The sequence below is a fragment of the Ovis canadensis genome, chromosome 7, assembly GCF_042477335.2.
Source record: "Ovis canadensis isolate MfBH-ARS-UI-01 breed Bighorn chromosome 7, ARS-UI_OviCan_v2, whole genome shotgun sequence".
NCBI classification, from domain to species: Eukaryota; Metazoa; Chordata; class Mammalia; order Artiodactyla; family Bovidae; genus Ovis; species Ovis canadensis.
The window spans coordinates 80,945,099-80,958,014 of NC_091251.1; the positions used below are offsets into that span (position 1 = coordinate 80,945,099).

The 12,916-nt window shown below is 33.6% G+C and overlaps 1 protein-coding gene across 4 annotated transcripts in view; it reads left to right on the top strand.

The window, feature by feature from the left end:
* Positions 1-12,916, top strand: part of ARID4A (AT-rich interaction domain 4A) — a 59,546-nt gene that overhangs the window by 20,353 nt on the left and 26,277 nt on the right. For all 4 annotated transcript variants that reach the window (XM_069596707.1, XM_069596710.1, XM_069596708.1 and 1 more), the window contains exons 10-14: positions 723-799; positions 1,188-1,354; positions 10,950-11,022; positions 12,160-12,254; positions 12,408-12,505. In XM_069596707.1, coding sequence (XP_069452808.1) covers positions 723-799; positions 1,188-1,354; positions 10,950-11,022; positions 12,160-12,254; positions 12,408-12,505 — 510 coding nt within the window. The remainder of the gene's footprint in view (positions 1-722; positions 800-1,187; positions 1,355-10,949; positions 11,023-12,159; positions 12,255-12,407; positions 12,506-12,916) is intronic.

Sequence of the window (12,916 nt, forward strand, 5' to 3'; positions counted from 1 at the left end):
AAAGTTTTTAAATGAAGTATAGTATTGATTTTCTCCCTAATTGTAAGAATTCTATATTTTTATCATGTGTATCATTTCATATTATGAAAAATGAAATTTACTTTTAATGGGGTTTATATTACTAGAATAATTATTTTGACTTTTTTCTGATTAAAAGTGATATTTTGAACTCCAGTAAAATTTAATTTTTAAAAAAGTCAGATTTTTTAGAAGCCTTCCTTAACCTCAACTTTACTTTTTTCTAAAAAACTGTAGAATTATCTGTTTATTGAGTTGTGATTCTCTGTGAAAAATTTGATACCATAATGTATCTAACAATGATAAAAAATTTTAATATTACCTTCTGTTGAATTGTTCTTACTAAATGGCATAGTAAATTTGAGAAATATGAAAGATCAAAATAATAAATAAGGGAAGTACCATGCTGATTGAACCACCCCATTCTGTGTGCAAGAAGGTTGCATAAATAGAAATATTACAAATGTGAAGCTCTCAAATTAGTGTACTTTGAGTATGTGCATCTTTAGAATTAAGATATTAGCTTTGCCTATATTACCTCTGGCCCTTTTTTTTAAGAATTAGGGTATACATGGTCTTTTTAAAATAATTTATAGGTAATTTTGATTTTGAGGTTTATATTTTCTAGGTGTTAACATGACTATTTAAGTGATAATTCTTATTTAATAATGGTTTCCCTCCCATTTATTCTTCTCTATAATTAGTTATTCTATAGCAAGAAAGGATATCAAGGAAGTAGACATTCTCAATCTGCCTGAATCTGAGCTCTCTGCTAAACCAGGTAAAATAAGGATGACTCAGTCTGTTATTTCATGGTGTGATGCTGTAAATGGCAAATTTAGCGACTAAAACAAGACAATATTTTCTGGCACCATTTGAGCTGTTTTGAGTTGTTATCTGTTCTTCTTTGATGCCTTTTTTAGTTTCTAGGTAAAGCATTTGACCTGTAATACTTTTTATGTTTTACCGTGAACATTTCTGACAGTATTCTCTAGAGAAAAATAAACATTAATATAATACTGTAACTTATGAAATATATTTAGATTTATGGTATCATTTTAGAAGTAATAGCTGAATTTGAATCCAGATCTTCTGACTCTGAATGTCATGGCTTTCTGTTCTATGCTGCTAATTGCATAACAAATGCTGAAATACATTTTTACTTTTAGGGCTGCAGAAAGCAAGCATCTTCTTAAAAACTAGAGTTGTTCCTGATAATTGGAAAATGGATATAAGTGAAATCCTTGAATCATCCAGTAGTGATGATGAAGATGGTCCAGCTGAAGAAAATGATGAAGAGAAGTTAAAGGAGGCCAAAAAGGAAGAAGAAGAGATGGTAGGTGAAATTTCATGTTTGTAACATATAGAAATAGTTTAATACTCTATAAAAATAATGCCTTCCTATATCTTCCCTATGGTTAGATTGTTTATTTGTTGTCGTCTTTTTCTAGCTCAACTTTATTTGGGGGAGGAGGATCTTTATGGCTTTCTTAGTAGGCAAATCAGAACTAATTTTTAGTGTGTAAGAGATTATAGGAGCTTCCCAGGTGGTGCTAGTGGTAAAGAACCTGCCCGCCAATGCAGGAGACAAGAGACATGGGTTCAATCCCTGGGTCAGGAAGATGCCGTGGGGAAGGGCATGGCAACCCACTCCAGTATTCTTGCCTAGAGAATCCCATGGACAGAGGAGCCTGGCAGGCTATGGTCCAGTCCATAGAGTCACATAGAGTTGGACACAACTGAAACATCTTAACACACACACAAGAGATTACATAGAAGAACTTTTCAGGTTAAATGAGCAACAAGTGCATTTACTAACATCTTTTCCAAATAACCAAGGAGGAAGACAATGTAACTTTTAGATATATTCCATGTGTTAGTTAACTCATTTAAATTACTGCTAGATGGAATAACTGTTACTATTCTACTTTAAAGAGAAAAGTGAGAATCAGAAAGTTTAAGTAACTTTCCCAAGATGGCAGAGCTCAAATGTGGAGAACAGAGATTTGAACGCAGGTCTGGTTTGTCTGAACTTTGAAGTCTCAGCTCTTTTAGACATTTCACAGTATCTCAAGGATAATGGGGATTTAAAAATCCTATCTAAACTGAAAGAATATTTTGTTTGGCAGTTGGATAAATCATAGAGAAGATTCAGATTCTGTTTTATAAATGTTAATGGTTTCCTTTGTGGTATCACTGTGTTCTTTGAGAATGTATATGTAATTGTAGGAAATCATTCATGAAGCTCCACATAATTGCTTACATGAATATTGCTGTCTGTTTGTTCAGCAATGTTTTGCTAAGTGGTATAAACTATTCAGTATGTTTTTGGCTGTTTTGAGGTAAAGGGGCTTGGTGGCAGACAAAGAGAATGAGTTTACTTAAAAAGAAGACCTATTTGAGCATCAAAAATACTTGCTTGGAAAAAACATGGAGTGCTTGTTTCTTCTTGGATACACAAATAGGAATTTATAAAGCAAAATGAGTATACTTGTGTGTGATACAGGGTATACAGTGTTTCTTTCCTTTTACTTCCCCTGCAGTATTTGGTTTTTTGCACTCTGAAATCAGAATGGCGGTTCATACTTACAGGCTGCCTACAGAGTTGCCATAGTAACATGCTGTTGGTTTTAAGTGAGCATGCTCGGAAAGACAGGAAGGTTTTGCAGAGGCTTGGCAGGTTGCCAATGGAGGTTTGCCAGATGCTTTGAAATGGGCTGTCTTTCTTTTCCTTTCATGTAATGTCTGATTTTTATGTGGAAGAGAATGTAAGTAGTGCTGTATAACCCTGCGGATGCTATGCCCTAAGAGGGAAAGCAAATATTTGCAAGTCAGACTGAAAGATGTTCAGACACTGTACTGATTAAGTAGAAGGGGAATCTAACCATTTTGCATGTGAAAGAAAATGCAGCATATAGGTAAGATTTTTTTAATATATATGTTACCATTTTGATTGCCAAAAATGAGGTTAAATAAGAATTTTAGATATTGATGATGTGGCTGATATGGTAGGATTCGTAACTAAGCTTAATTGTTTCATGTAAAAGAGACAGTAGGAGTCTATTTTTAGAATATTAGAGGATGAAGGCTATTTTTCTGAAATATAAGATAGATTTTGAAATGAAAATGATAATGACAGTTTGGCAAAATTCAGGATTGGAAGTCTAAATATTAAATGTGATTTTTGTATTTTTATCTGTATTTATTTATAGATTATATGTTTTCAGGGTAAATAGGCCACATTTTCAGGGTGTGAACTGTTGCAGTCTGGGTTTGCCTTTTTTTTTTTTAACGTTGAAGTTAGGATCTTATGTTACAAAATACTGAAATACATTAGTCTCTTTATTTTTGTTAATACTTTTAATTGGTATCCCTTTCAAAATGCATTTTTCCTACTTCTTCCCTGCCCCCCCCCCCAAAAAAAACCCTGAAATTTTAAACAAAGAGGTTTAAAAAGGCTTTGTAGTAAGGTTAAAGATGATGGCCATAAAATAGTAAGTAATAAATAGTGCTCTTATTATAGCTATTAATTTCATAAAGGTCATAATGTTTTATTTAAGCTGTGAGTAAATGTTAGTAAAAAATACTGAAGAGCAGAGGCAGGCTACCTATTGTTTGCAGGTAGCAAGTAAAGAAATTTTAAAAGGTAAGGACCTTTGTAAGGAGAATGTCTTCTTAAAATCTATTACTTTAATTATGAACCTGTTAAGATTAAGTGAACCAAGATGCTTTTCATCTACTGAAAAAGAAAAAGCAAAATCACAAAATATGGTCACTGATTATATGATAATTTAAAACTATTTTTCATATCTTAATTTTCTTAGCATGTGCTTTATTGTATTGCCTAATGAAACTAATTTCTTCATTTTCTGTGGCTATACAAGTAGATTTTCTTCTGAGATTTTGGTTGCTTTGGGGAAAAAAATCAGCTGCATTTCATGCTCTTGGATTTAAGCTTTGGATGCTGAATCATTCTAACCTGTCTTGAACAGTAATTTTTAAAATTTGAAGTATTGTAAAACTGAAAAGCATTTTAATCTGTATTTAGCAAAGGAAAAAAATGGGTATGGTATAAAAGGGAATTAAAATCTGATAAGCCAGGGCCTACCTGGCTTAGTCATTATAGGCCTTTACTACATGAGTGAGGCTAGGCTGTTACGTTACATTATATTTCATTCTTCCAAAATTTAGTTACTCTGTGCTTTTCATGAAGATATAATATTGCTTTACAATGATTAAAAAAAAGAGCTTTTATAACCACTATAACAGTACTTTATCTTGCCATTTGGTGTTTGTAAATTTTATACAGTAGAATCAAACAAGTGTTAGACACTTCTGCAGTGCTAATGGGCAGTGGACATTGTTTTTATATTTGATACTTTGAGTACCCTAACATAGCCTTAATAAGGAAATTTGAGATTTACCATGGAGGAGCTTCTTTTTTACTTAATATTATTTTGAATTTCTGAGCATTAGTGGTTTAGGATTTGAGTATAATATACATATTTCATATTGTTACTGAGTAGGAAGAGGCTTGAGAGTCTGATAGGAAGTTAGTTCCTATCTATATTGATGACTTTAACTTATTGATAATTATATTGAAAAAGATTCTGGAGAATATTTTTGTGGGTATTACTAAAATGTCTTTTGTCAAGACATTTTTATATTAGAAAAGATATTACTGAATTTCCTTTTGAATTTTGAAACTGAAAAGTCAGTGTAAACACAAGCAGTGATATCAGGTATTCATATACTCCCAACTTATATTCACTTTGGATCAATGTAGGACAGTTGTCTAAGAATAAAATAAATAGGTGATTATTTAGAAGACTGACTTTGACTACTCTTAGCTCTTTTATCCTTTTGATTTGCTATAGGTAGGCTTATATGTTGGAACCTCCCCAAAATCTTCTCTGCTTTCATACTTAGTAATGAAAATTTGAATTTAGTGAATTTTTATAAAAATGCTCTTTTTTGTTTAGAAGTATTGGTTCACATTTTTCCAATTGTTGAATTTCTAAAATCACTGTTACTTTGAATTCCTAGGATTATATTCCGTTATTATAAAAATCATATAAGTGCCTGATTTTTTTAATTCATGGAAATCTGAGTACTTAAATCAAGTGTTATTTGTGTGTGTTTATGCCTTTTTTAGATAAACCATAAAGGCATTTGTTAGTGATCATTCAAGATCACTTTAGGTATAAACCTATAGTAAATGCTTGATAACTCAGAAAAATACTGTTAAATCAATAAAATTGATAGAAAAATTTAAAGGTAATGTTACTATTTTAGGTATATCTAATAACTTCAGCTGTCAACTAAGTATTTCTAAGCGAGTCTTATAAAGCCAGTTTTTAATAAATAAGTGAAAATTTAGCTTGCATTCAAATATAACTTATTTGCTAAAGTTTAGCCTATTAAACAAGCAAGCAAAAGTGACCTAATGTATTTAGCACAACCTTTTTTTCCACAATGCTAGTATAAAACTCTAACCAAGTTAGAATCACCTAATCAGATTAATGAGGATTGCACATTTGTACACACAGATACTGCTACATTTTTATGCATTTATAGAAAAATGTGTCTTACAGTTACGGTAGTATAACTGAGTTTAAAGCCTTAGATTTAATAGCATCCGAGCTACAGCTTGATGACTGAAAGTAAGATGAGTGAACCTTTTCAAATGGGGTGGGAGAAATTACTAATTTGTTATAGGCAAGTGGTTGTTAAACTGTTTTCTGAAATTATGAAACAGTGTCTTACTATACAATGAATGTATCGTGCATGATATGTGGTTTTTAAAATTTTCTATTTAAGTGTACCCTACAGAGAAGAATGATAGAACTGTAAATTTTATCATTAACAAATTTCCTTGGGTCTTCAACACCATTAGTCAGTTCTCAGTTTCTACAATCATTATCTCCTTTATGCCAACAACCCTACCCCTACTCTGCTCACTTAGGAAAGAGATTAGGAACTTCACACTGGGAGCCAGCTCTAAACCATACCTGCCTGCTCTTCTTTGCTTAATGTACAGTTAATAATATGTTGTCCTCTTCTGTAAGATGAGTCCCTCTTTTTATGCTGTGGATCTCATTCCCTTCTTCCTTGTCTTAGACTGTGATGTATCCCTTTTCTTCCCAGCATCTTTTATCTATTCCTTTCTGTTGTATTCTTCTTATTAGCCTTTTAAAACATGCTTACATCTCTTCCAACCTTCTGGGAACTGCACAGACTCCTTCCACCAACCCCTCTACCTTATGGCCAGATGGCTCAGAGTTCTGTACACTGTTCTGTTTTCCTGTAGTGCCTCTTGTACTTTACCACACCTAAAACAGCTTTACTGAGGTCACTAGTGACCTCCAACAAAATTTTGTGCCAAGTTCAACAAATTTTTGTGCTAAGTCCAAAAAATTTTATCATGATTTCATTTGACTCCTTAGTAGTATTCAGCATCTTTGACTTGCCTGCCTTCTAAAATCAGCTGACATACATGATATTACTTTTTTTTCTTGTTTTGCTGTTCATTGTTGTTCAGTTGCTAAGTCACGTTCAACTCTGTGACCCCATGGACTGCAGCACGCCAGGCTCCTCGGTCCTTCACTATCTCATGGAGTTTGCTCAGATTCTTTCCTTTCTGGTTTACTTCCTAACTAAATGATATATTGACTCCAAATCTATATGTGCATCAATGCACGTGATGTCTCATGTCCTTTTTAAAATTAATTTTTATTGGAGTATAGTTGCTTTGCAATGTTATATTAGTTTCTGGCTTTTATATCTCTTTTTAGCTCCAGACATTTCTATTAAACTTTCAGTGAGGATTTCTTCATATTTTGTAAGTCCTCAGACTCAGTATGTGCAAGACTGCACTCATTCCCAAAACCTGTCCTTTCCCTGTTTGTTCCTAATTCATTTGAATGGAAGCACCATTCACCTAATTACTCAAACTAGATAAATGAAAGTCACCTTAATCTTCTCACTCTTGCCTCTTTCTAGTCTGTCACCCTAGTCCAAGCCGCTCTTCTCTTTCACCTAGCTAGACTGCCACAATAGCAGCTTGTTCTTCCCACATCTGTCCGTGCTTTCCCTGCTCCAGTCTATTCTCTGTACTGCATTGAAGTGGGTTTTTTAAAACTAAGTATATAAAAATGGGATTCCTCATGGAATAAATTAATCTTTGGGCACAAAATAATAAATAAAACTAAATGCCAGTCATTGATAATAAAATTTTGACTAAAATCAGCTTGTCTTTAACCTCATGGAACTTCCTGAGTATTTTAACACATTGAAACTTTGAGGAGTACAAACAAACTCAGCATCAACACTTCTCTCTCTCCTGCGTGCTCTCTTACTCTTTCTTTCAGGGGGAGGGTTCATCTTTGCATCATCAGGCAGCAAGACTCATTCAGGCACTGATTCTCCTCATTGCAGACTGTGACAGTAACTCCCGTTTCCCTTCCAATCCATCAAACTTATTCTTGGCAGAGAACTTTTAAAAATATAACTCTGACCTAATTCTTATTTAGCTCTCTCAAACCTCATATCTATGCACAGTGTCCAATTTTGATTCTCTAGTATATCATCTAACAAACCATAGCATGACATGTCACATTTTGTTGAATTGACTGGTTTTATATTTCTCCACCTCCTGCTAGACTTGAGGCCCCAAAGTGGAAGGCCAAAAGTGCCTTCTCATTTTACTTGTGGCAGAAGTCTGTGATTCATCATGATCAAAAATGTTTGAGCTGTATTTGAAGACACACTACTCAAAGTTAGAAATTTCATAAAATAATAGCAGCTAGGGTTTCCCTGATGGCTCAGCAGTAAAGAATCCACCTGCAGTGTGAGAGATGATGGTCTGATCCCTGGGTTGGGAAGATACCTGGAGGAGGAAATGGCAACCTGCTCCAGTATTCTTGCCTGGAAAATCCCATGGACAGAGTAGCCTGGCGCACTGCAGTCCAAAAGGTCACAGAGAGTTGGACACAACTGAGTGAGCGCACAGATAGATACACAGCTACCTGGAATGCCAGGTAGTGTCTATTGCAAGTAACTAAAATTGTAAGTTCCTGGAAATTATGATCATATTCATGCCTCTTCTATGTCCTTAACTCTATTGCTGACGTTTTACTGGATGCACAGTTAGCTTCACGTTTGATTAAATGAAGGAAAGAAGGCTCATCAGCAATCTGTTGTACTCCACCTCCCATTATTACGACTCCAACTCCAAAACCCTTGAGGGAGGCAGCACCCTCTGGCTCCTGACCAGGAGATAGGCCCTGTAGGTGTGAGAGTACTGTGAGCAGAGAAAGCACTCTGTGATAGCAAACACAAGCCCTAATATTCTAGTCTTAAAGGCAGAGTCTTCTAGTTGGAGACATTGTTTTTCTACCATATGCAATTTTACTCTAAGGGGACTAACAAGATAGCTAATTTTTAAAAAAGTGATTGTGTAAGAATTACTTATTAGATTAAGCAATTTTGATTTTTACAAAGACCCATCAGATAAATGTAAAACTTTGTATATAACCTCATCTTATATTTATTTTACTTATAATAAATTTTCTCTCAGGCAGTTGCTTTTAACTTAACTTAAATTCTTTATTCATTTATATCTTGTTTTTACACCTGATGACTGCATTCTGTACTTAGCAGTTTTAGGGCCATGGTTTCTCATGGACATAAAGCACTCTTGATAGTCACTAACTTTTAATTCCAATAAATTTAAATTTAAATTATTGACTTTTTATCTATAAAGCTATATTCTTCAGCATTAAAAATTTATCAGATGTTTGGTAAAACTTAATGAATGTCAAATTTGCATTTGATGGGTTCATTTTATTTACTTGCTTTTAGAAGAAACTTTGTTTTCAAATCAGTGTCTTTTTTTAAAAAAAGATTTGCTTTTTACATGTACTGGATACAACAGTCTTCTTTAAATTCTGTAAGATGATAAATACTAAAAATGAGGTATTAGTCTGAGGAGAGACTATTATGATTATGAGGGACAGGCAAAGCATAGAGCCAGTCTGGTATAAGTTGTTTTGTTTTTCCCCCTACCAGAATTCCTTAAAATTCACATCTGAAATAATTTATAGGCTGCCAGATTACTCAATTGAGTTAACTCATTGGCAGTTGTTTTAATAACCTTGCAAAGGGGGCTTCCCTGGTGCTTAGTGGTGAAGAGTCCATCTGCCATTGCAGGAGACATGAGTCCAGTCCCTGATCCAGGAAGATCCCACATACTGTGGAGCAACTAAGCCCATACCCCACAAGTACTGAGTGTTTTGTGCTCTAGAGCTTGGGAGCCCCAACTACTGAGCCCACGTGCCACGACTACTGAAGCCCGTGTGCCCTAGAGCCCATGCTCTGCAACAGTAGAAGTCACAGCAGTGAGAAGCTCGTGCACTGCACCTGGAGAAAAGCCTGTGTAGCAACAAAAACAGTACAGCCAGAAAGAAACAAATTGAAAAAAAAAAAGTGCAAAAGCAAAATTTTTTAATTCACTTGGGGAAAAATTGCCACCTGTTGGTTTGAGCATTTAGTAAACACCTCTGTTAACTCTGTAGTGATTATAAAGTCTGTATATTGCTAAATTTTGAGGCTTACTAGAACTTTGACTTAAGTTTCTTATATTTTATTAAAGTGAAACTACTCCAATGTTAGAAATCATTCTTAATGTAATAAAAGAAAAAACAAGATTGTACTAAAAGATCTTACTCCCTTTCCGTTGATTGCCTGATGCTTTTTAAAAATTACATATTTAATTGACCTAGATAGCATGATTTTTAAAAATATATTTTAATCAACTACATATTAGCTATTCAAAATTTTTTGAAAATACATGACTTTAATGAGCTTATTGCTCTCTGAACTTGTGAGCTCTCAATGTTTATTGCTTGACACTGCCTTTGCTTTGAGTATGGCTTTGAATTCTTTTGGAACACAAAAATAGTGGTACTCTGAAGTAAAATTATGATTATGTATATGGAAGAAATATATATATATCCATGTTTCCTTTGTTTCTCCATAGTATTGTTAAACTTAAGAATTTTCCCAAATATCAGTTTTTAAGTAGTCTACCAGAAAGGGAAATATTTTGTTAAAATCCATAATCCATTTGTCTGTATAAGAAGAAATGATTAGGTTTCTATAATTAGTAAAACAACAAACAAATAGGTATTTGTAGGAATAGTTGTTTCTGCATGAATGTTTCCATTAGTTTTTTTTTTTTCCATAGAGCTAAATTTTAGTGTGTATTTAGTTTCTGTCCCTAAGAAGTAATGTTCATTGTTCTATTTTAAAGGGTTGCAAAGTCAACTACAGAAGCCGTGCATGAAAGACAAATGAGAAAAGCAGGCTACTGTGAAGCAAGAGGGACTCGTGGAGTCTGAGACAAAATAAAATTTGTGTGGCTCATTTAAGTTTCTCTAAAACATTGTGCAATCCAAACAAATAACCTTTGCCATGTGACTTTTCTGCCTCTAGTTTATATTCATTCAACAGTAACAAAGGTTAATGTATGTGGATTACTTGAAAGTAACATGTTTGTAATTATTATGCTCATCTATCAATATATTCACTCGGAACACATGGTATTTTGAGGATTTTTTTAAAAAACAACAAATGAGGTAAAAACATTCTCACCCCATTCCAGAACCTTTTCCGCATGGCTAACCTTAGTCCCCATGGTGAGAATTGAAGGGAAGTTTCAAGTGGTAGATTGAGTAAAGAGTAGAGACTGTGTTTCTTGACGGTTGCATCAAACTAGCTGTATCAAAGTATGAATTAAAATCTGACATAGGATTTTTAAAAAAATTCATATTTTCTGGGTTCAGTAAAATTGGGGGTTTACAAAAAGAAAAAGAGGGCAGTATATCCTCCTTCTATTTGTTCTATACATTTATTGTCTTTTACCTTTGCAGCCTGAGGAAGAACCTGATCCTGAAGAGAGGGACAACTTCCTCCAACAGCTTTATAAGTTTATGGAAGACAGAGGTATTTTCATGCTTATTGTTTTAAAACCGACATTTCTAGGAATTCCCTGACAGTCCAGTGTTTAGGACATGGTGCTTTTGCTGTCATGGGCCCAAGTTCAATCCCTGATCTGGGAACTAGTGCAGCATTGTGTCTCCCCCCAACCCAAAAGGTAGATGTTTTTTCTTTTACTGTTTTATGTTCTATGTTTATGTATCATTTTCGCTTAAAGCGTGGGTATATGGATTTGTATTTCAAGCCTAAGAATCAGTTATAGCTAATAATAATAACTAAGTATTGGGAATAAAGACATCTACTTTATTACTACTACTACTGTTAGTACTACTAGTATCTATTTTGAGTACAAATAGATACTATAACTACTGATACCTATTTTGAGTACAAATGTAGAGGAAAAGTAGTTGTGATATAGTTAAATTTTATCTCCTTGAGACTTATAAAACCAGAAAATATTATAGTAATAATTGAGTAACAGAAAGTGAGCAGTCATAATGTAAATCTACATACCCATTATTTACTAATGAATGCTGTTTTTATGGCAAGTAATCTAGTCTGACCCTTGGTCTCAACAAATTAAACATAATGGATTAGCTTCTATCTAAATAGAGTAGGATTTCTAATAAAGTTAGAAGAAATAGAGCCTTTATAAATCATAGTTGGTGACATTACATCAGTCCTTGGAAATCCTCAGATACGTTGGTCGTAGACATTTTGTGGCCTTCAGAAGTGATCCTTCAGATTACTACCAACAGTCTTAACATTTGTGTTAAAGCACTGAAATGAAACCATGGCCTAAAATGTGCCCTTTTCATTGTGTGTGTTTTTGCCCAGGCTTCTTGAAGCAGCAGCATTATTGGCTACACCTTGCAGGCCCAAGGTTTGATTCAGTTTTATCCAAATTCAGTGGCAGTTAGGTGATTTTACTAGTTCTGGAAGTATAATAAATCTAAAGATCACCACAGTGCTGTATAAAGAATATAGAGAATATTTTGTGTTGTCTTACATAATTTGAGCATCTTTAAAATATATGCCTCTGATTAATGATATTTGGGAAATTAGAAATTGATAAGCTTTGTTTTCAACTTAGTATTTTCCATTGAAATTAACATTGTATTTCGGCTCTTGAATATTAAAAAGGTACTCCAATCAACAAACCACCTGTTTTGGGCTATAAAGATCTCAACCTTTTCAAGCTCTTCAGACTGGTTTATCATCAAGGTGGATGTGACAATGTAAGTAAGACTGTAATAAAAATCAAAATTGTCTAGCGTTGCACTGTTATATGTACTTTAGGTAATAAACACATTTTCTTAATGAACATAGAATATTAGTATAAAGATCATTTCCCTTTGCAAACGTTAACAAATAAAAACTTAATTTTCCAGATTGATAGTGGTGCTGTATGGAAGCAAATTTATATGGACCTTGGCATTCCTATTTTGAATTCAGCTGCTTCCTACAATGTAAAAACTGCTTATAGAAAGTAAGTAGTATAGTTTATTCATCAAAGAATACATAATTACAAGGAATATTTTCCATTTAATTTGTTAACAGTTAAGTAAGAACACATCAGTCAAAGAACATTAAAGTTAGAGAAAGTACATAAAAAGGTTTAGGTTAGTGGATACTGTGATTGAAAGTTACTTCAATGCAACAAGTCTACTTTACTCTGTTTTTCATGTTTGGATTTTGTTTTTAAAATTAGAGATACAGGCAGTATCTCTAATTGTCTGAAATTACATGTTCTAGAATTGTATCTTTTATAGTGAACAGCCTTCATATTAAAACTATGATAGCTGTGTTCCATTATCACAAGCTCAGATTTTTCAGGAAAGAAATTTTATTTTCTGGTCAGTATTTCTGCTATCCTAAATAAAACACCAAGAAACCAGTA